General features: G+C 36.4%; 1 protein-coding gene across 3 annotated transcripts in view; it reads right to left on the bottom strand.

Annotated features, from left to right (window-relative positions):
• LOC121313142 (tensin-3-like) overlaps positions 1–20,874 on the bottom strand; it is a 165,238-nt gene that overhangs the window by 81,843 nt on the left and 62,521 nt on the right. For all 3 annotated transcript variants that reach the window (XM_041245357.1, XM_041245354.1, XM_041245356.1), the window contains exons 2-4: positions 20,746–20,857; positions 13,873–13,910; positions 1,206–1,244 (exon numbers count right to left, since the gene is read on the bottom strand). In XM_041245357.1, coding sequence (XP_041101291.1) covers positions 1,206–1,244; positions 13,873–13,910; positions 20,746–20,857 — 189 coding nt within the window. The remainder of the gene's footprint in view (positions 1–1,205; positions 1,245–13,872; positions 13,911–20,745; positions 20,858–20,874) is intronic.

Here is a 20,874-nt window from a genome sequence, read left to right as displayed (position 1 = left end):
ACAATCTTTATATAATTGTATTGTTTATGCGTGATATATAAAATATATCTACACAGAGGGTTTGCATAGTGTTACAAGTAGATTTTAAATTAAACAGAACACAAAACCCTGCAACCACACGTTGAATGTCCACTAATCTTAGAACTCAAAATAGTTTTCATTTAATTGATTTCAGGTGGGATCTGAGCAGAAATGTCTCTGTGGGTATTTTACAGCATATTAAGCATGGGGATAAGCAGTATGCTGTTAGACATCTTTAAATTTACAGTAATTATTTTTCTAAATCGGTTTGGGATTTGTTTAAAATAAAACTGGGTACAAGCCTAACACAAAAGGGAATTTCTACATTGTACAAAACAGTAACAACTGGATAGACTAAGTCTAAAAGTTATACCATGGGAAGTAAATCACTAGGTAGTAGCTGTTTCAGAAAAAAAAAAAAAAAAATACTTAGTTAGCTTTGCATAGTCTTCCTCAGCATCATCCAGTTAAATGCTTAGGAGTAGTATTCATAAAAAATTCCTTATAGACAGATTTTTAATAGGGGTCCTACCATATGTATTTTTCAGACCCATAGCTGATATATACAGGCTAACATATGCATCTGGAAAACTATTTCATTCCTACAGTCTGCCAGTATGCAGCATAATTATTGGCTGAACATATTATTTAAATCAAACAAACAGAATATGGGTCAAAGTAATATGGCTTTCAGTTGTGGGTAAGAAAGAAGTTCAGCCTTCATTCTGATAGACCAGTTCTGATAGACGATCCATTTTTCAATAGCCATTCTTATAAATCATCACCATAGATTTTCAAATATTTGCATATTTTGAAGAACTGGCCTATTATAACTTGAGGAATCTATAAATAGTTCTGCCCTTGAGAAATTCTAGTTATAATTCCTGCTGCCTAAGCAAAAATCCGAAGGCAAATGAACCACAAAATATGCATTTAGCGTCAGCTAGGCATGTTATTAATACAACTTTAACAATGTATCTCCTTTAAACCATTCCAATATGCATATATGTATAGCACTTCATTATAAATGGCCCTTCAGCACAGAAACTCAGGCAAAACTTGCCTTGTCCATTTTTTCAGGGTGCAATATTTTATTATATATATAATTTAATGTAGCGAGAACAGGTTTAGTCACAATGACTTCTAACAAAGCACATGCATAAAGAGGCAAAGCGCAGGCTTACCAGTTCATAGTTGACCGGTGGCAAACAGGGAGTTAACACCTGAAAAAAAACAAAAGTATGTTAGAATCCTAAAGATTATCGTTAAGGAAGTGTATTGAAAAGTTCTTAAATACTTTTCTGTGGGGAAAAAATAGCTTGATTATACTGAGCGGGTAAAGCCTTGTTATGTAAAATATTAACTGGCATGCAGTGCTCCAATTTCCTGATTAAATAGTTTTTGTGATACTGATCATGAGCAAATACACCTTTTCCTTGGAACCTTTGAAACTGATAGGAAATTTTTGCATTTGCTTCGAGTTACCGCTCCCTGCCCTAACTAAGGAACACACACACAGTTTAGGGAATTGTAATGTGAATATTTTTTACATGTTGCACACAAAACACATACTAACTTGAGCAATGGGGCTTTTCACAAGTAAAAGTAGGCACCATTTCGAACAATTAACTGAAATATATAAAAAAAAAAGGGTCATTTCTACCAGAACAAAGAACTAGGGCCCTCTGCTGTTCACCAGCAAAAAGTACATCTTAATGCAACCCACTATTTCCTCAATGCTTGTTTAACATGTTATTGTTAGTAAAAATCAGAATTGTTCCCAAAAAATAAGGTTACTTTAAAAGTCATAGCAACACAAAAAAATCACATGCTTATCAAATCATTTTTATAGGGGTTGCAGTACAACAAAAATGTTATTAAAATCATAGCAGTTAAATCTGAATAAAATCAACAGCAACCACTTCCCTTGGATCCGCAATACAAACAGAAACATTAAAAAACAAACTTTGTAGCAAAAATAACAAACAGAAAACCACGTCTTTACTTTTTACACACAGTAAATATTGAGAGGAGGCTTGTGTACAGAGAAAATGCAAACAATATGAGCAGATCAATTTCAATCAGCTGCGAAAATAGGCTTTTTTTTAAATTTTCCTTTCAGTAGACAAAGTCTACACCTCAGGGATGCAGGGCTGTCATTTGTAAACCCTCCTCTACCCAGTAATGACAGGCTGTCTCCCTTCCAACTACATTGTTTACACCAAGTAAGGTTAGAGATTTGACCTTCGTCCAACCACAATAGAAAGTGTGGAGCAGATCTTTTGCAAAAGCAACCTTGGGGGGGGGGGACACAATCTAAACATTAAACAAATGGACTCCTAACCACTTCTTGGCTGAAAGAAGAAAAACTTATTCAGATACTAATACCCATTATTTCATATGTATTTCTAGCTTTAATGTTTTGCATCCATAACAACTGATTTAACAGAGTCCCTTTTAAAAGAACAGCTGTTGCTTAACAGACACCAAGACACATCCTTGTTGGCTGCTTTGTAGAACCAGCGTCAGTCATGTTAAAGATTCAAGTGTCACTATGTATGACTGTGACAAAGATGGCTGTAGTGGGTGACGTCAGACCATAAACAGTGACCAACATAGAAGAGACACAGAGAGGTGGAGTTTGGTGAAGCTGAGAGCTTGCTTGTGCTGAGCATTTAATAAATGAACAGAGAGAAAATAAAAGGTTTGAAAGACAAACAAAACACAGGACATGGCACTGGTAGCCAAAACAAAGAGACAAACAAAACGTACTAACACTAAACGAAACACTGACACACAGGGATGAATACTAAACAAAACAAGTACCAAGACGTAGCAATTGTTTACTATTTCTAATTCTCCTTCTCCACACCCATTCCTTCGCTGAACACACAACCCTGAGTGAGTGAAAACATGCTGCTTTTATGCAGCTGTACCGAGACTTGACTGCTAATCAATCATTCAATTGGATTCTTGGTAAAAATGCACGTGAACTAATAAAGTGCAATTCCCTGTGCTCACATATTATTACATTTTACCTGCACATGAAGTGCTGTGCTATCCTCGTGCCAAAATACAAATATACATTTTAAATCACTCGTGTTCATAACCCATATTATATCCCGTGCACCAACTACAATACACCAACATTAACATACTACACACAACATACAACACAGTCCAGGGGCGGGACACTTTGCCACAATGACATTGAGTTATCTAAGAAATATTTTAAGTAAAAGGCTGTGTCACAATAAAACAATGGCCCTTCTGTCTGGAATTTTCAGCTCAAGTACCCCTTTACAATTTTCACTCACTGAATGGCACCGCAGTTGCAATAAAAGGCAGAATATTCCGATTAACACATTTCTTTTTCCTGTTAATTTAATATATACCAGGGTTAGCCAACCTCTCACAGACCAAGAGCCAAAGAAAAAAAAATGTACAGTGACAAAGAGCCACAAACTTTAAAAAGTGCTTAATGTAGCATTTCACTGATATTTTTTTACTACAGTTACTATCACACACACTATTAAATGCAGCCGATGTTTATTTTTTCCAGTACATACGTAATATATCCAAACAAATACACTTTCACTATATATAAAAGCATAGTTTTGTTTTTGTTTCTTATTTGGGTAAGTAGCTAACTATTGTTTATTTTCTTATACCACATACAGGCAGGATCTGTACTCAGTGTGACTTTTGGCATTCTTTACTACGCACATTGTTGGAGTTCTGAATGCAGCTGTAGTTCAATGTCACTATTTAGATCTGAGATGGTGTGACGTCAGAGTTGCAGGTCTGAAATTTCCTTTTGTAGTTAATTGTTGTTTGGACATAGGATAGCAATAACATCCCTAAGGCAAGTTTTCATAAACTCCCCTTCGGAGTAGGGTTTTTTTTGCACGGGCAATGTTCCAGGCCACTTGTTAGGAGTAGGCTAGAGTCGAGGTCTCAGACTGTTTGGCAAATTTGGCCAACATTTGCATCTGTTTATCTATTTGCTTTTTACCGACAGCAGTCATTGATGGATACATTTTAATCAGCTCCGATATGAAAATGAAATACAAACTTTCAGATACAACTCAAAAGATATATTCATGAACATAATATCTAACATTTGCATAACAGAAACATCATATTAAATGGAAATTAGCACATATAACACATGACTACTGTGGTGGTTCTAGTGTTAACTGTTAAAGACAGAAGTTCAGAATCTTTTGGAAATTCTTTGTCAATGCAGGCATGGTTTGTAGTGAAATAACGCTGCAGATTTGAAGATTTGAACTGCAACATAAAGGCAAGTGCCTGGTTGCATAACACCTTAAGTGAAATTCCTCCCTTAGTTTTCCCAAATGTTCTACTTAAGTAATATTTGTATTTAAGTATTTCTCTTAAGTTAGTTAACCGTTGCACAAAACAACTTTAGGTGATAACTAAGCGAAAATACTTAAATGTCCTATTGAGACCCCTTAAAAACGATATGACAGTGTTCTTAGAAATTGAAGAGGACAGAGCCACAGCAGAAGGATATACAGAGAGAAAATCCTTTGAATATAATGGATGACTCGTAATTAATAACAAACTATTGATTTGACCAAAATACTGTCTCTTAAATATCTGTATAATGCTGGAAGCAGATTAACAACCCCAAACAAGAACTCACGCATTGCTCCCTGTTCTTCAAATACAGTGGCAGCACTTCGCTTTTCGCAACTGGTGGCTTTTTATTACTATAAAAATGTATACTAAAAAAAAAAAAAAAAACATTTGGCCAGTTGTATAACATCTTAAGTGAGATTAATGTTTAATTCTGCTAAATACAAGATACTGTTCTCACTTTTGTTGTGAACACAGCAATACAAATTGTTTAAACATATGTTTAGTGTACATTTACCTGCTTTTTGTGTTGCTCTTCTGAAATGAGAATATATATATATTTTAATCTCATGAATGCTGTGATTTACCGTTAAATTTCTTGCATTCACACAATAAGTTATTTCTGCCAATTTCTTCCGCTTCATGGCAGTTGTCAAATTCGAACATAATTTGCCTGTTATTTGCTTTCATTTATTATATTCCTCCATAAGTATTATGTTTTTCCTCCTCTGTCCAGTTTGGGTTTCTTTTTTTTCTTATCAGCCATACTGTAGTTTTCCTTAACTGCTCAAATGTTTTCATGGAGTCAGGAGTACAGTAAGCTACTCGCCTATTGGTTGAAATATTAAATCTTAAAATCTTAAATAGTGTTTTCCCTTAGCTAAGGAGAGCAGTTAAAATGTTTTGTGCAACACCCTTAAGTTTTTTCCTTAGCTAAGTGTAATATAAGCTTCTGTAATTCGAGTCCCGAATGCACAGTAAAGTAATGGTGGATATGATTTGCTAGTTAGTTGCTATGCAACAAAAAAAAAAGTGTTGCTGCCATGCTGCTGATTGGCTAAGGTCAGAAATGGATCGGCTCAGAGACTTATTGTAAAATTAACATACAGAATAATAAATAAATAAATAAATAACGTATTTATTGTGTAATGAAATATGGGAAGTTCGAAGAGCTGCATTTTTACCACAAAAGAGCCGCATGCAGCTTGGGAGACGTCGGTTGGCCACCCTTGATATATACAAGTTTTATGGTTTAGTTCAGAATATCAAACAGTAGGCTTTATTCTCAACTCTTGTAATTGCAAAGTTCAACCTGTAACCTTTTCAGACCAGATTCAGCTGCAATTTGTTGGGATGAAGACTCACTTAATGTACCGTTACAGGAGTTGTGTTATTCTTGTGAAATCAAGTTTAAAAATGCATATTTAAGAGCTATACATGTTTAGCAAGTATTCTGCTTTGTGGTTAACAATGTGGTCTAGTGGTGAACACAGACATTTGGTAAATATAATCTAATTAACTGCCTTACTACGTGGAAATATGCTTTTACAGCTATGCTGAAAAACATTAAGCCACAATATACACTTAATACATTATCACAGTCTATTTATGTAATTTTACTGCAGGAAAAATGAACTACAATGCAACTATTAGTGGTTTGGGGTATAATGACAATAGTTCTTCATACAATTATCTCCCTTATCCTACAATTAAATTTTTAAAAAGTGATAACCTACACATTTATTTGTGGAACTTTAGCACAATCCATATGGTTTTCATAGTATTTAAAGATATCTGTAAATCAATTTGAGATATCTTTTTCATTTAGATATCTCAAATTGATTTACAGATATCTTTAAATTAATTGTAGATATCTTAAAAACTGCACAATTAAAGATATCTGGAACTCAGTTTGAGATATCTTGAAATGTTTCACAGATATCTTTAAATATTTCAAAATATCTTAAAATGCAATTTGAGATATCGCTAAATGATCATTTGTCTTGCCATACTCTAAGTGGTTGCACCTAGAATGGGAGCCAAGAATTCCTATTTTTGAATCCTTGCTCAACCAGTGCCTAATGAACCAAAACTGAAGGTTGTTTTGACTGATTTAACAACTATGGTGGGGGATCCCGAGTCGTGCATCTGGTAAAGGCGCTCTGCACGGAGTGCAGAATGTGCTTTATAATCTGCCCAGAGCTGAGTTGTCCTCCAACGCTGTAGCTCTGAAGTGGGTGCATGGTGGGCCTGCAGTGTGTAAAGAAGCGGTCAGCTGATGGCACACGCTTCGGAGGACAGTGTGTGTTTGTCTTCGCCCTCCCAAGTTAGCGCCTGGGTGGTAGAGGTGAGCAAATAAATCAAGATGCAGAGGTATAAAACAAGAGTAGAGTACAGACAGCAACACGATTAATTCCAGGATTAAATGGTATGTCATATGAAGATTTTTTTCTCTCATTTGAATTTGCTCTTACTACCAATTGTATTGTATTGTTTAACTGTTCTTATGATACGTTGTAATGTGATACTTTGTAACAACTGTAAGTCGCCCATGATAAGGAAATCTGTTAAGAAATAAATAATAAGATAGATAGATAGATAGAAAGAGCTGAATCTATACAGCCTAGAAAGAAGGAAAGTCAAAGGTAACTTAACTGAGGTATTTCAAATTGTCAAGGGGTATAATAAAGTAACTGCTGATAATTATTTTTTTTCCACAGGTCACAGAGAACAGAACCAAGTGCCATGGGTGGAAGCTGAAGGGCATAATCAGAACTGAGGGAAGAAGATTTTTCACAGAAAGGGTGGTGAACCATTAGAACAGGCTGCCAGACAGAGTTACTGAAGCAGAGATTATTGAATCCTTTAAGAAATGACTGAATGCAGTCATGAACAATATTGTACATGCCTCTATGTGACCACAATAAGACCATTAACTAGCCACCTGGAGGAAGGTCGATCCATCTAGCCACGGATTCACAGAGGTTTAATTTCCCCTACTAACCTGGTTAGGGGTTTTTGTTTTTCCTCTCCTGAGTGCTAAAGGACCACATTGGCACCAAAGTGAGTGACAATAGGTAGACCGAATGGCCTTTTCTTGTTTTTGAATTTCATATTTTTTATATCAAGTCTTTTGTCTTGCCACTGGCGCAACCAGTATTAGATTTTTGGGGGGCGGGGGGCTAGGCAAGTCCGTCTGAAATGTATAACTGAAAAAAATAAATAATAACCTTAGTCTGGTTTACAGACGTGCATGTTATACAAAGTTAATAATAATAATAATAAAAATTTTGGTTTACTTTTGCCAGTCTTACCTGACTTGAAAAACATCTTAAATGGTGCAAGCAAATTCCTACTTGGTTTGATTGAATGACCACAAAGTTTTACTGTGTTCTTTTTCTTCTTTTATCAATATTAGACTTCTGGCGTATTCTGAATGATGTTCAGGATTTTTTAATTATAAATTACATTTTTACCCTTTTAAAAGGCAAAATAACAATAACAGTGCCTACTGAGCAAAAAAGTAAAGGGGCAAAATGTATACTGGCATTGCTTCCCCTGTGCTCTATGGGTTAGGCGCCTACGGTCTCAACCAAGTTACAGTCACAAAAATCAAGTGCCTTCAAAAACATATACCCCCCTCGCTTTGCTAGCAATGGTTATGTAATGATGAATATATGCCTTCGTTGCCAGGTTCATTACTTAGCGACCACAAAAAAATAGAAATAAAATCCGTGGAAACAGACAAGAGACAGAAAAAACAAAATGGTAGTCTTAAACATATAGTGTAACCTTTTCTAAGCAATTTTTTCATGATTTTTACAATACTTCTTCCAGGTCTGGAAATCGCTGTTTTAAATGATTTCCATATGTATTTATGTACAGTTTACTGTATGTTGAAATTGGTAATTCTAAAATGATCATCATTAGGTCTAGAATTGTACAACTAATTCTAATGCTACTCAAAATAAATATTTAAACCCTGAAAAAATAAACTTCTTAACTGCTACTGTAAATAAGTAGATCTGCATTTTGTTACCCTTTACTGCAGCTTTTAAACCTCTGCATTTGCCCAAACACCTAAAAAATGTATAGACAGTTACATAAATGATTTATTTTTAAGGTAGACAGGACTCAGTATACAACAGAAGTCTATCATAAAATAAGGCAGCATGTTAAAGCTCCATCTTAAGTTGCAAGAATAAGCATGTAACACATTTCTGAATTGTATGCTTTATTTGACCACAGCTTTGCCTTAGATATGACAATTGCTTTTGGAAAAAATAACCCATCCATTGTCTGAGATTGTGCGGTGATCAATCATAATAATTAGACTTACTGAAGCTCACTATGTGGAAAGCAACTAAATGCAATATTCAAAAACTAACTTCTACATGCCTACAAATTTCCTGAATACTGGTTTTGGCTATATACAAGTCTGATTTAGCATATTAAGGCATACTATATATATATATATATATATATATATATATATATATATATATATATATATATATATATATATATATATATATATATATATATATATATATATACACATACATACATACATACATACAGTGGCTTGCAAAAGTATTCAGACCCCTGACCAATTCTCTCATATTACTGAATCACCAATGGTACACTGAAATTTCGTTCTGTTCGATATTTTATTTTAAAACACTTAAACTCAAAATCAATTATTGTAAGATGACATTGGTTTTATGTTGGGAAATATTTTTAAGAAAAAAAAAAAACTGAAATATCTTGCTTGCATAAGTATTCAACCCCCACACATTAATATTTTAGAGACACCTTTCGCTGCAGTAACAGCTTTAAGTCTTTTGGGGTAAGTACGTACCAGATTTGCACACAGTGTCAGAGTGATTTTGGCCAATTCTTCTTGGCAGATTTGCTCCAGATTGTTCAAGTTGGTTGGACGATGCTTCTGGACCACAATTGTCAAATAGTGTCACAGATCAGGACTTTGACTGGGCCACTGTAGGACATTCACCTTTTTGTTCTTGAGCCACTCCGTGTTGCTTTGGCCCTGTGCTTGGGATCATTGTCCTGCTGAAAGGTGAATTTCCTCCCAAGCTTCAGTTTTTTAGTGGACTAAAGCAGAGTGCAGTATTTTCCTATATTTTGCTCCATCCATTCTTCCGTCAATTGTAACAAGATGCCCAGTCCCTGCTGATGAGAAGCATCTCCACAGTATGATGCTGCGACCACCATACTTCACTGTAGGGGTGGTGTGTCTTGAGGCATGGGCAGTGTTAGGTTTGCGCCACACATAGCGCTTTGAGTTTTAGCCAAAAATTCTATCTTGGTCTCATCCGACCACAAAACCTTTTTCCCACATCGCAGCTGGGTCACTCTCATGCTTTCTGGCAAACTCCAGACGTGCTTTCAGATGGTACTTGTTGAGTAACGGCTTCTTTCTTCCCATGCTCCCATACAGGCCAGTGTTATGCAGAGCTCTTGATATGGTTAACTGGTGCACCATTACTCCACTCCCAGCCACTGAACTCTGTAGCTCCTTCAAAGTGACTGTTGGCCTCTCTGTGGCTCCTCTCACAAGTCTCCTTGTTTGAGCGCTGAGTTTTGAGGGACAGCCTTTTCTTGCCAATGCCTGGGTGGTGTGATGCAGCTTCCACTTCCTGATTATTGATCCAACTGTGCTCACTGGGATATCCAAACACTTGGATATTATTTTGTACCCTTTCCCTAATCTAGGGATTTGTATTACTTTATCTCTAACTTCTGTAGAATGCTCTTTGATCTTCATTTTCCTTCAGATTCACAGCCTTACCAATGATCCTTCAACAGTGGGGTTTTTATCCAGAAAATGTGACAGCAACTTTAATGGTTCACAGATGGAGGCCAATGGTAAGGTAATTGTGTCCTTGTTAGGGCAATTTCTTTCATCGGTGCAAACTGGGAGCTTCCACAGCACAGGGGTTGAATACTTATGCAAGCAAGATATTTCAGTTTTTTATTTATTTTTCTTAAAAATATTTCCCAACATAAAACCAATGTCACCTTATAATTGATTCTGAGTTTCAGTGTTTAACAATAAAATATCAAACAGAACGAAATTTCAATGTACCATTTGTAATTCGGTAATATGAGAGAATTGGTCAGGGGTCTGAATACTTTTGCAAGCCATTGTGTATGTGTGTGTATGTATGTATATATATATATATATATATATATATATATATATATATATATATATATATATATATATATATATATATATATATATATATATGATAGGGCCAGGGGCAGGATTGAGAAAGTGAGGTACTTGAGGGCAAATCTGCTGGCAAATTATGTCCTCACACTACCAGAAACAAGATGGCTGACCTGGCGGAAACTACAGCTCCCAGAGAGCTATCCGGTGGGAAGTGATGTCACCCAGGGGAGGGGTAGTTGGGATCAAAAAGGGCTGGCTCACAGCACTAAGTGAAGTGGTAGGAGAGAACTTTGTGCTAGGAGAGAGAGAGAGTTTCTGAAGTTTTGTGATTACCCGTGAATTGATCTAGATTGTTTGATTGCCTGTACCTTTGCCTGACCCTGAAATTGTGCTGAGAACCTGTTTAAGTGTGCTGACCTTTGCCTGATTTACCGACCTGCCTGTGGAAAATGTTTCTAAATAAACTTGCATCAGGTACCATCCTGATTAAAAAGGACAATTTGTGTCAGAGACTCTTTGTTACCAATGCCGCTAGAGTTTTATGTGTACACGTTCGCCACGCCCAGCGGATTTGTCACCATATATATATATATATATATATATATATATATATATATATATATATATATATTACACACACACACACATGATCGTTTCAAGATATTTCATGAAGAAACTGTACATGCAGATTGAGGTAATTGTTTTGCATATCTTAATGTGTCTTTGGAGAAAATATGATTGATCGCTATTTAGCTTCAGAATCAAACATTAAACAAAAGGCTACCACAGAGGCTGCTGAACAAAATGTAAAATAAACAGCTTTCAGAAACCAAACTGGAAAGTCAGCCCAGACAAAAAGTATTCCTACCTGCAAGTTAAATCAGCACTACAAATATCTAGCACAGCCACCTGGCTTCAACCTGCTGCTTATTTTTTCGCAGTTGGAATTTTAGACCCGAATACAACAGCCACGTTTCTTTGTTTTGACTAATACAGTAAATTATTGGATGGGACAAATAACATAACAAATGTGCTGCATACATTGCCTTTATTAAAGTATGCCAGATGCCCTTGGGTAACCGTGTTTTGGGGCTGTTTCTAATCGATTTCCATATATGTATAACTTGGCAAAGCTTTGCCTTAACTTCCAACCAATTCAGTGGATGGAACATGCTGTCTCAATGTATGGGCAAGTCAACTGCAGGGGGATGCTGCATGCTTGCCTTTAACAAATGACCACACTCTGTTTTAGTAGGGAAGCAAATACCACTATTTTTAGGCTTTATAGTGCCCTGAAAGACTGTCTACTTAGGTTTATTTAATGTTTAAATAGGTCCACAAAATCTCAGAGAAATCCTAATTTTATTCCGCAACCTACCATGAAAAATATGTAAATTTAACGTGATTTAAGTAGACCCCTACTTATTACTGGTACCAAAGGGATACAAAATTATTATAAAAAGACTAGTGGATAACACTTTTCAATTTCACGTCACTGAACTCTGACTGGAAACGGATCGCTCATTCATTCATTCGCAACTACCAACTGCAGTGTCAGTTCATAATGAGTAAGAAGAGAAAAATTTGTTATTGTTTAATTGGCTTTAAAACTCAGGGCTAAGTTGTACCAGCTATGCGTAAGTTTTTACTTAGCTTAGAGTCTTTACTATGCTTTTATATATTACTAAATTTACACAGGTTGCACCAGGTAAGATAGTTATAACGTAAGGCTTAGTTGTTACTTAAATTATGCATACCTTCAGGTAGGTGTAAGCTGTTCGTAGAATCACATTCAAAGATGGCACGGCAACTGTTACTATGTGAACTTCTGTTTCAAGATGATTTGTTGCGTTGAATTGACAACAGAACTGGCAGAAGGCACAGGTGTTGTTGTTCATCCATCAACAGTCCAAAGCAAATTTAATCCTTGTTCCATAGTCCAGTTTGTGTTCTTGTGCATATTTTAGCCTTTTAGTCTTGTTCCCCTTTCTTAAGAGGTATTCTCACTGCAACACATCCTTTAAGTCCTGATTTCAAGAATGACCTTCGTGCTGTTGATTTGATGGACAATGACATCTGTGCCTTCTGCCAGCTATGTTGTCTATTCAACGCTTCTTTCTATTCCTTAAGGATATTATCTTCAAATTTTGCTCATCCTTGTTACAGTTTGCTGGGTCTTCCAGTCCTGGGTTTTCCAATTACAGATGATGTTTCTCTGTACTTGTTGATTACACTATGTAACACAATTGTTTTTCCTGGGTAGTAAGTGTTATTTCCTAATTGCTTATGCCTCAAAAGTATAGAAAATGGCTATTATTCCCCACAAACTTTGTTTTTGTGACCAGCACAGTGATATTTCAAAATATCACTATTTCCAATGGGAAAACTGGCAAATGTGTGTCTTTTTGTTCACATAGTCAGAAAAACACATGAATCCAAATTATCATGTATTTATACTAAAGTAATACAAAAATGACTACAAAAGATTTAGAAGCGAGTAGTTTTGAGATTTACGATTATACTGTAAATAAAAAATCGTAATAGTAGAAAACACTAGTGGAGGCTTTGAGTAAATTGTTGATGCTCATAATGTATTAGAGTAGAAAAACGCAACGTCTAAGACTTTCACACAGCAGTGTATATAGTGTAATGAAGTCAGTGGGTGCAGTACCTTGAATATGCCATAGCATGCATTTATTAAACAATACAAACAAACACACTCAAAGCACGAACACACTCTGGCATGTGCTCTCCTGTCTGTGTCTCTCTCTCTCTCTGACTTCTTCCATTCCTTAACATGTTCTCCCCACCCCTTTTAAAGGGGCTCTAATTACCTCAATTAACCCAACTGAAAAAAACTTAAACAATAAACAATCAATTCAACAATTACCAAAACAATCAAGAACTTAAGATGGACTCTTATAGATAGGAACCTTTACCAACCTTTTCCAAGATGGAGTATATGTCCCTAACCCCCAGAGTCCTAATGCCTCCAAATATAGTAGAACAATATACTATAAATTTCCACAGGCAATTTGGAATATATATGCTGCGGTAGTTCTAGGTATAACTTAGTGCATCTCCATTAGTTTCTGCAAGCCTGGGCTACTGACGGTTTGAGATATTTAATATATCTATATAGGAAAAGTAAAAAAAAGCACAGGTGCCTAGCTGCCAAATCAGTGGAGAAAAATGCATTTGAAAACGTGATGCACCAAAAAGACTGCTCCGGTAGTTCTACTCTTAAAAAACATTAATCTGCTTACCTTTGTTTCACATTTCTTGTGACAGGCTAATCTGCAAACTGGAAGAAAGAAAAAAAGAATAGTAGTGTTACAATCAAATAAGTATTTTTCAACTTTGAAATGCTTGCCAGTTAAATGACATGAATAACATTAAAAGAATTGTAACATTAACAACAGAACCTGCGTTGTACTGTAGCAATACAAACAAACAAATACTCAAGCATATAAATGTGAATGACAAACAGTAGGTCATGTTGCGCTGGACAATTTGAACTGTTTTTAACTAGTTTGTCTGTAATTGAACAAAAAGTGAACTTACAGTGATAGATCTTCAGACAACATTTCTTTAAAAAAAGTAAGCAAAAAAAGGGGGGGCGGATCTGATCGTTACACAGAGGCCCTGCACCACAGACCTAACATGGACATAAAAAAACAAGATAGCTGCTTCCGCATCCAGCGCTCAAAGAATATCACAGACATCTGCAGAGATCTGAGATGTTATAGTAATAAAATAATGACATAGATGATATTATTGACTAAAAACTAGTAATCAGGAGAGGATTTATCAGTAGGCACTACTATGAAGAGGAATGTGATAAACACAGCGAACAAGGGCTAGGGATTGGCTGGAGATGCAGTACTGAGTGTGCTGTTGATATGCAGTGACTTTTAAACCTGTTGTACTGTGAAAAAAATACTTTAACAGCACATGTGAAAATAAATTGGACCTGATCAGAGGCAGAATGAGAGTCGGGAGGTAAAGAAAGTGAAATTAAAGATCTATAGCAATTGCTACGAGTGCTGGTTCTATACCAGCACGATACTTGTTTGGTTCCATATTCTAGCGTGTTTGTTTTGGCCACTGTGCCGTTTTGTTTTGTTGATTTATAATAAACCGGTGCAAAGCACATTCACTCACAAAACTGTGTCCTATATTTCCTGGTCTGATGTCATCCGTGACAATGAGCTTCTGTACTAGAAAAAGGAATGCGTCACTTCCTTAGCAAATGATCTTAACGACTACAAATATGGTTCTACACAAACCATGCGATGAGCAAAAACTAAATAAATAAATTACCAAGATGCCTCCAAAGAATCCACCTAGACCTGAAACAGAAGAGAGGGACAGAAGAGGAAGCAGTAAGCTTTCTCATCAGTGCCAGATTTGGCAGACAAAGTGTGGAAACTCGACAATAACAAGAACATCTCACTAACTTGGCGATTCTCTCCATCGAGCAGGCCGTAACTAGATCAATAAACTTAAAAACTGTTTTTGACGGGTTTGTGAGTATTAAAGCTAGGAGAGTTCCTCTATAAATGGGTCACCCTGTTGGCATTTCAAGCTGTGTTTTCATCAGGTCTTTTTTTTTTTTAATATGATTCAGTTACAGATTGATCAATTACTGAAAAGAGAGGCGCAAACTCTTGCCGTCACGATGGAAAGTTTAGTGCAAAATGTGTAGTGCAAGAGACTGTAATGAAAACAGAGATTATAAGAAATGGAAGGACATTGAAATGGTATTTCAGTGAAGAGGTGTACAATTGTGACAGAATCTGTGGGTATGAGGAAACAAATAAGCTATTGGTATTTTAAAAAGGGAATCACATTGTTGTATTCTGAATTAAAAAATAAATGTATAGTTTGCGGTTAAAAACACAAGGTGTTTTATTATTGTATAGTTTAATTAAACATGGTCTGGCAGGAGCAACGTCAGCTGCTCGTCCCTGCCAGACATCTTGCGAGAATGCATTATTAACAAATTGGCTGTCAACTCTCTTGCAGAATGTGGCCATCTCCAGATTGATTAATGTATTGCTAATTTGAAGATGGTCAAACGTATAAAAACCGGCAGCTTTTGCTGGTCAGGGTGGGTGTTCAGTGTGCTGGAAGGACCAGCATGGTGCTTGTTTTGTGTGGAGGGATTATTTTTGTATGAGGAGACAGTGTGGTCCATTGGTTAAAGTCCAGGGTGTGTAACCAGAAGGTCACTGCTTCAAATCCCACCTCTACCACTGACTGACTCACTGTGTGATCCTGAGCAATTCAATTAACCTCCTTGTGCTCCACCCTGCAGATGAGATGATGAATCAATGTCCTAATGTAAATGACTGCATATAATGCACAGTTCACAGCCTATTTCTGTAAAGCACTTTTGATGGTGGTCCACTATGAAAGGCGCTATATAAAGATATTATTATTATGTTAACCCTGTTATTTTGCTCTGTGAGCATTGTTTTGTGATTTTTGTCAGTATTTATTTAATTTTTCTAAATTGAATAAATACGTGCATCAACGCATCAACCCACAGCACTCGTGTCTGTCAGCTTCCTGGTGGGGGGGAGTCACCACTAAGTTTTCCTGTCATAGGAGGTAATTAGTAAATCTGTACTGGCTTGTTTGTGACTGACCTGTTTCAGCTGGGACCTAATAAATTAAATCATTAATGATTAATTAGGCTCAAGTCACAGGTGTATAAAAAGAGTGATGACAGGTGTTCATTTTTTTTAATTAATGTTGGAATTAGAATGTGAAGGTGTTGCTGTGCTGTGCTGTCCTCTGCTGTACTGTCGTGAGTTTTTGCGCAGACCTTGTGTCATTTGTTTTGTTAATGTGTTTTGTTTGTTTAGTGTTGGTACTTGTAATAAACATGCACATTTGCGCTTTAAACTGCAGCTTTCCAGGCTCTGAGTGTCTCCCTGCCGGTAATAGCTTGGCCGTGACGCTACCCTGTCACAAGAAGTAAACATGTAACTGACGTGTGTATGTACAGTAATCAAAGAACAGACACCTACTTTTACCCAGAAATTCTACTACTCTAAAAGAAGGTTCAAACCTAGACATATCCCAATTGGATAAGCATTTCTCTAGATATGTGCACATATGTGTTGTCAGGGATACACACCCACAATCGTGCCTACTTCATCTGTGCTGTTTTTGCTAGTAAATTGATTATGACCAGCAGATGTTTCCACGGTCAATTTTACTGATTTGCAGGCCTTTAATAAACTGCTTATAACAAATAGTAGACATTTCATCACAGGCCTGAATTCACAAGATAACGGTCAACTGTTCTGTATCAGGATGTATGATTTTCAACAGTAAATGTAAGTATGTAGTGATGTTTGTGGTATTGACATTATTATTTCATGACATAAAACCAAAACCAAAAAAAAAAAAAATGAATGAAAGTTTGGTAGACTCAGCTTAGCTCCTGGTGGATATTTGTCCACATCACAAAACTACTTCACAACAGTCAGTCTCTGCTGGAGAGGCCCACAGAACAACAGCTGAAGGCTTTCAGCTCATGACTGAGGTATTCTTGCAATTCTACAAAGTAAGTCTGCACTGAACCTGCCGGCACCATACCGAATCGGAGCCAGTGCCATGTTGCATACCTGTCTAAGCAATAAAAAAACAAAAATCATGCTGTATAAAATAACATGAAGATTAACACCGGACTAAAACACTTTAAATGCCCAATGTAATAATTCCAAGGTCTGTTACTAATTATTATATTTTATACGACTGAACAAATGATAATAATTTAGAAAATAAAGATCCTGCGAAACGCCACATGAAAACTAAAAAAAAATGCATTTATATTACTGTAAATTGGCAGGGATGGGGTTAAATTCCCCTACCTGCCTGGGTTTGTGTTCAGGTGGCTGGGGTTGATTAGAGTAATTAACGATCAATCAGCACCCAGCCACCTGACAAAAAAGGAGGCCTCAGCTTCCCATTAGGGAGAGGAGGGAGCTGAGAAAGTAAGCTGGTGTTGGTGTTTGCTGTTTTGTGGTTTTTTGTATTTTCTGTTCCAGTGAAGGCATCGCCCAGCCTGGAAACCTTTATTTTTCTAATTCTTGTTTTGTGTCTTTCTATTTGAGCTTAAATACCTTTGTTTTGGCCCTTGTGCCCTTTTATTTTGTGTTAAATTATTTAATAAAAGTATTATTTTTTTTGAACTGCAGCCTGTCTCTGGGCCTCTATCCACTCGCCAGCCTGTCACAATTACATACCAATTATATTATATCCTCACAGTTAATGGCTTATGGATCACTGACCTAAACTAGGGATCAATCTTCTGTGATTTATTTTTACCATTTTCTGTTGCATACTGCAAGAGGCAGAAGAACAGCGTCAACTTGTGGGAATCAGCCTTAGCGACTACATTCCTAGAATACTTTTATCTGCCCATCCACGTTGTATATATTTTTTCTGCTTTAACAGTTATAGTTCTGTCCACCTATTAAATTGATTACTTGTAGAATAAAAAAAGCCAGGCTTACAAAATCTTCCAGCTGTAAAGTGATTTACAACATTAACTTATTTAGAACCATCTTATTATTTCCTTGTGAGGTCTGTCATTGTAGCTTTGATCTTTTGATTCTGAGGCATAGACAGAATATGATTTTACTAATGACTGCTCTCAGCAAGGTCTAGCACATACTCAAGGTTCGAAATACGGGAGTTCCCGGAAGGCTAAAAGCACCCTCATAAGAGACGAGAGCCCCCTTTTAACAGTTAGAATTCATAATCTGGGGGGGGGGGGGGGGGGGGGGGGGGGGGGGGTGTCTCTGTATTGCTTCTTCATTCTGTCGGAGTTGTCAATGTTAGTCATTTGCGAGAGCAGTATACGTGTTATAAGGATCAGATGCACCAGGTGTGGTGCTGTTTAGAACACGTCTGCTTAACTTGCTCAATTTATGGTTTCTAACCCCCTCAGCCTGCAGTGTTGCCAGATCAAAGGTTTTCTCTCCAGATCTAGAGATTTCACGTTTCTTCTCAGGGCACTCTGGAGGTAAGAATGAGCAGAGGTTTATTTAAAAAGGTACATTTTTAATTTTACAGGATCTTCTAAAGGTTTTGTTCCCTATGATTTATTCATGTGGAAGACCTTCCTTTATTAAAATGGCAGATGCACTCTGACATTATGGTGGGGGGGTCTGGTAACATTGCTGGTCTACTAACTGAAAGGAACCGAGCATGAAGTCTGCACTGCTGAATGATATACCAGTAACCCAGAAGCTTTATGAAATGACACGTATTATCATTTAGACATTATTTAGGGGTGGGTTTTTTTACATTATGATCTCAAAGAAAGCGACCAAATGTAGTTTAGCTTTAAACTGTGGTTACATGTTTAAGGGAAAGAAAGTTAATGTGTGGTATCTATTATATTTTGGAAATTCTGGCCTGTGATTGGTTAAAACCTCATCATAGGAGCAAAAATAAATTGAACTATTGCCTTAACATGGGCAATAGTCTCCATCTGTCATGTGATTGGTTAACATCACTGTCAGTCTGGCCCCTTTTCAAATGAACGCCTTTCATCTTCATGCATCACAACAAGAGAAAATGGTAAAATGTGAAAAAAAACTGCTCAATAGCGAGTCTGTGACTTATTTTCCACTACAGCCCTCCTCTTCTGACCTCTCGTAATTTAACTATATATATATATATATATATATATATATATATATATATATATATATATATATATATATATATATATATATATAATATATTCAGTAACTCGATTAAAAAAAAAAAAATACCCCCTTAAACAAAAAGTGAAGTACAACAAAAAAACATCCCACAACAGAGTACCTGCAGTCAAGGGTTATTCTATTTATTCTAATTCTGTTCTAAACTGCAGTCGTTTAAACCAGCTAGTCCAGCCACTTGCACATATTGACACAATCCCATAGTGATAGAAAACTATTTTATTCAACAAAACCAGACAACTACAACATGCTGTCTCTAACAGCAGCTAATGCATTGCTTGTTATTATGAGTTTATCACAGATATCTTTCAAGTGCTGTTTTGCATGGATTCCAGAAATAAATACTCCTGGGCCTGGTCCTGGGGGTACTGGGTACTGCAGATCCACAGGAGCCTGAGGTCCTGTACCGCCAAATTTGTTATACAGCTCTTGCTACTTGAAGGCAGACAGCACTGTGATTAGAGGAAGGGATAACCTACCTACTGTAGTACACTGCTATTTTATCTTTTATAAATAATTTTCATTTAGTACATTGAAAACATTTTCCTGCTTATTAATGAGTGACATCACTTGGGAGCAACCCACAATGATGTCTACAAATCTACCCAATAAAAGCTATTAAATTCAGACCACAAAAGTATCTAACCCCTCTTAGCAATTTTGTTGTAAACAGCATTTGTTTTAAATGGTAATTTATCACTTGTTATAAGTGTCGCTGACCTAACCTGCAATTATATACAGGGACTTTGCTCACTTTTTTTATACCCCGTGTTCAGGGTGCATTGAGCTATCTTTACAGTAAGATATACAGCACAGTGTCTTTATTTAATCCCCTTGTTCCAATTTGAGACACTATAGATATTGTTACTATTTATTATTATTATTATTATTATACAACAATACACATTTATAATAATGCAGTATGCCAGGGGCCAGTAAAGAGACCGCACCATTTGCATTCTGCTTTAAAAGTAAAAGCAGTTCCTTACAATAAAAGGTTGGATTATAAATGACAAAACTAGCATAAGAAGGGCTCAATAAAATGTACCGTCCGTAGAGTAGTCAAAGCCAGTCCAGTGTCATCAAGTGCAAGTTAACTTGAGTCAATTTAATAATATCAGCAATTCACAATAGTTCTGCACTAGATGCTTCTGGCTCGGTCAAGTTATAAGGTTAATAAGATTTTTCTAAATAAATGTTAAACCCCCTAATGCACCCTACTGGACTCAGGAATTAGATTAATTTCTTAGAAAAGGGTAGCAAGATAAAATTGGACATCACTTTTGAAGCACTATCACACTTCTCTCTATATGGTATATGATATTCTACTATACAAAGTAAAGTATATGCACCTTAAAAGTTAATTGCATAATATTTGCATTCACTTACCTCTGCATGAAACTCCGTCTTTGTTGATCACCTGTTTGCAGGTAACACAGGTTTTGGGCTTCTTGAATGTCTTGGTCTTGAAAGTGTGGGAACTAGAAGCTAATCCTTCAGGCTGTAATAAAGTAGAGT

This window comes from Polyodon spathula, chromosome 3 (genome assembly GCF_017654505.1).
Source record: "Polyodon spathula isolate WHYD16114869_AA chromosome 3, ASM1765450v1, whole genome shotgun sequence".
Lineage (NCBI taxonomy): Eukaryota > Metazoa > Chordata > Actinopteri > Acipenseriformes > Polyodontidae > Polyodon > Polyodon spathula.
This window is presented reverse-complemented; position numbering and strand designations above follow the sequence as displayed.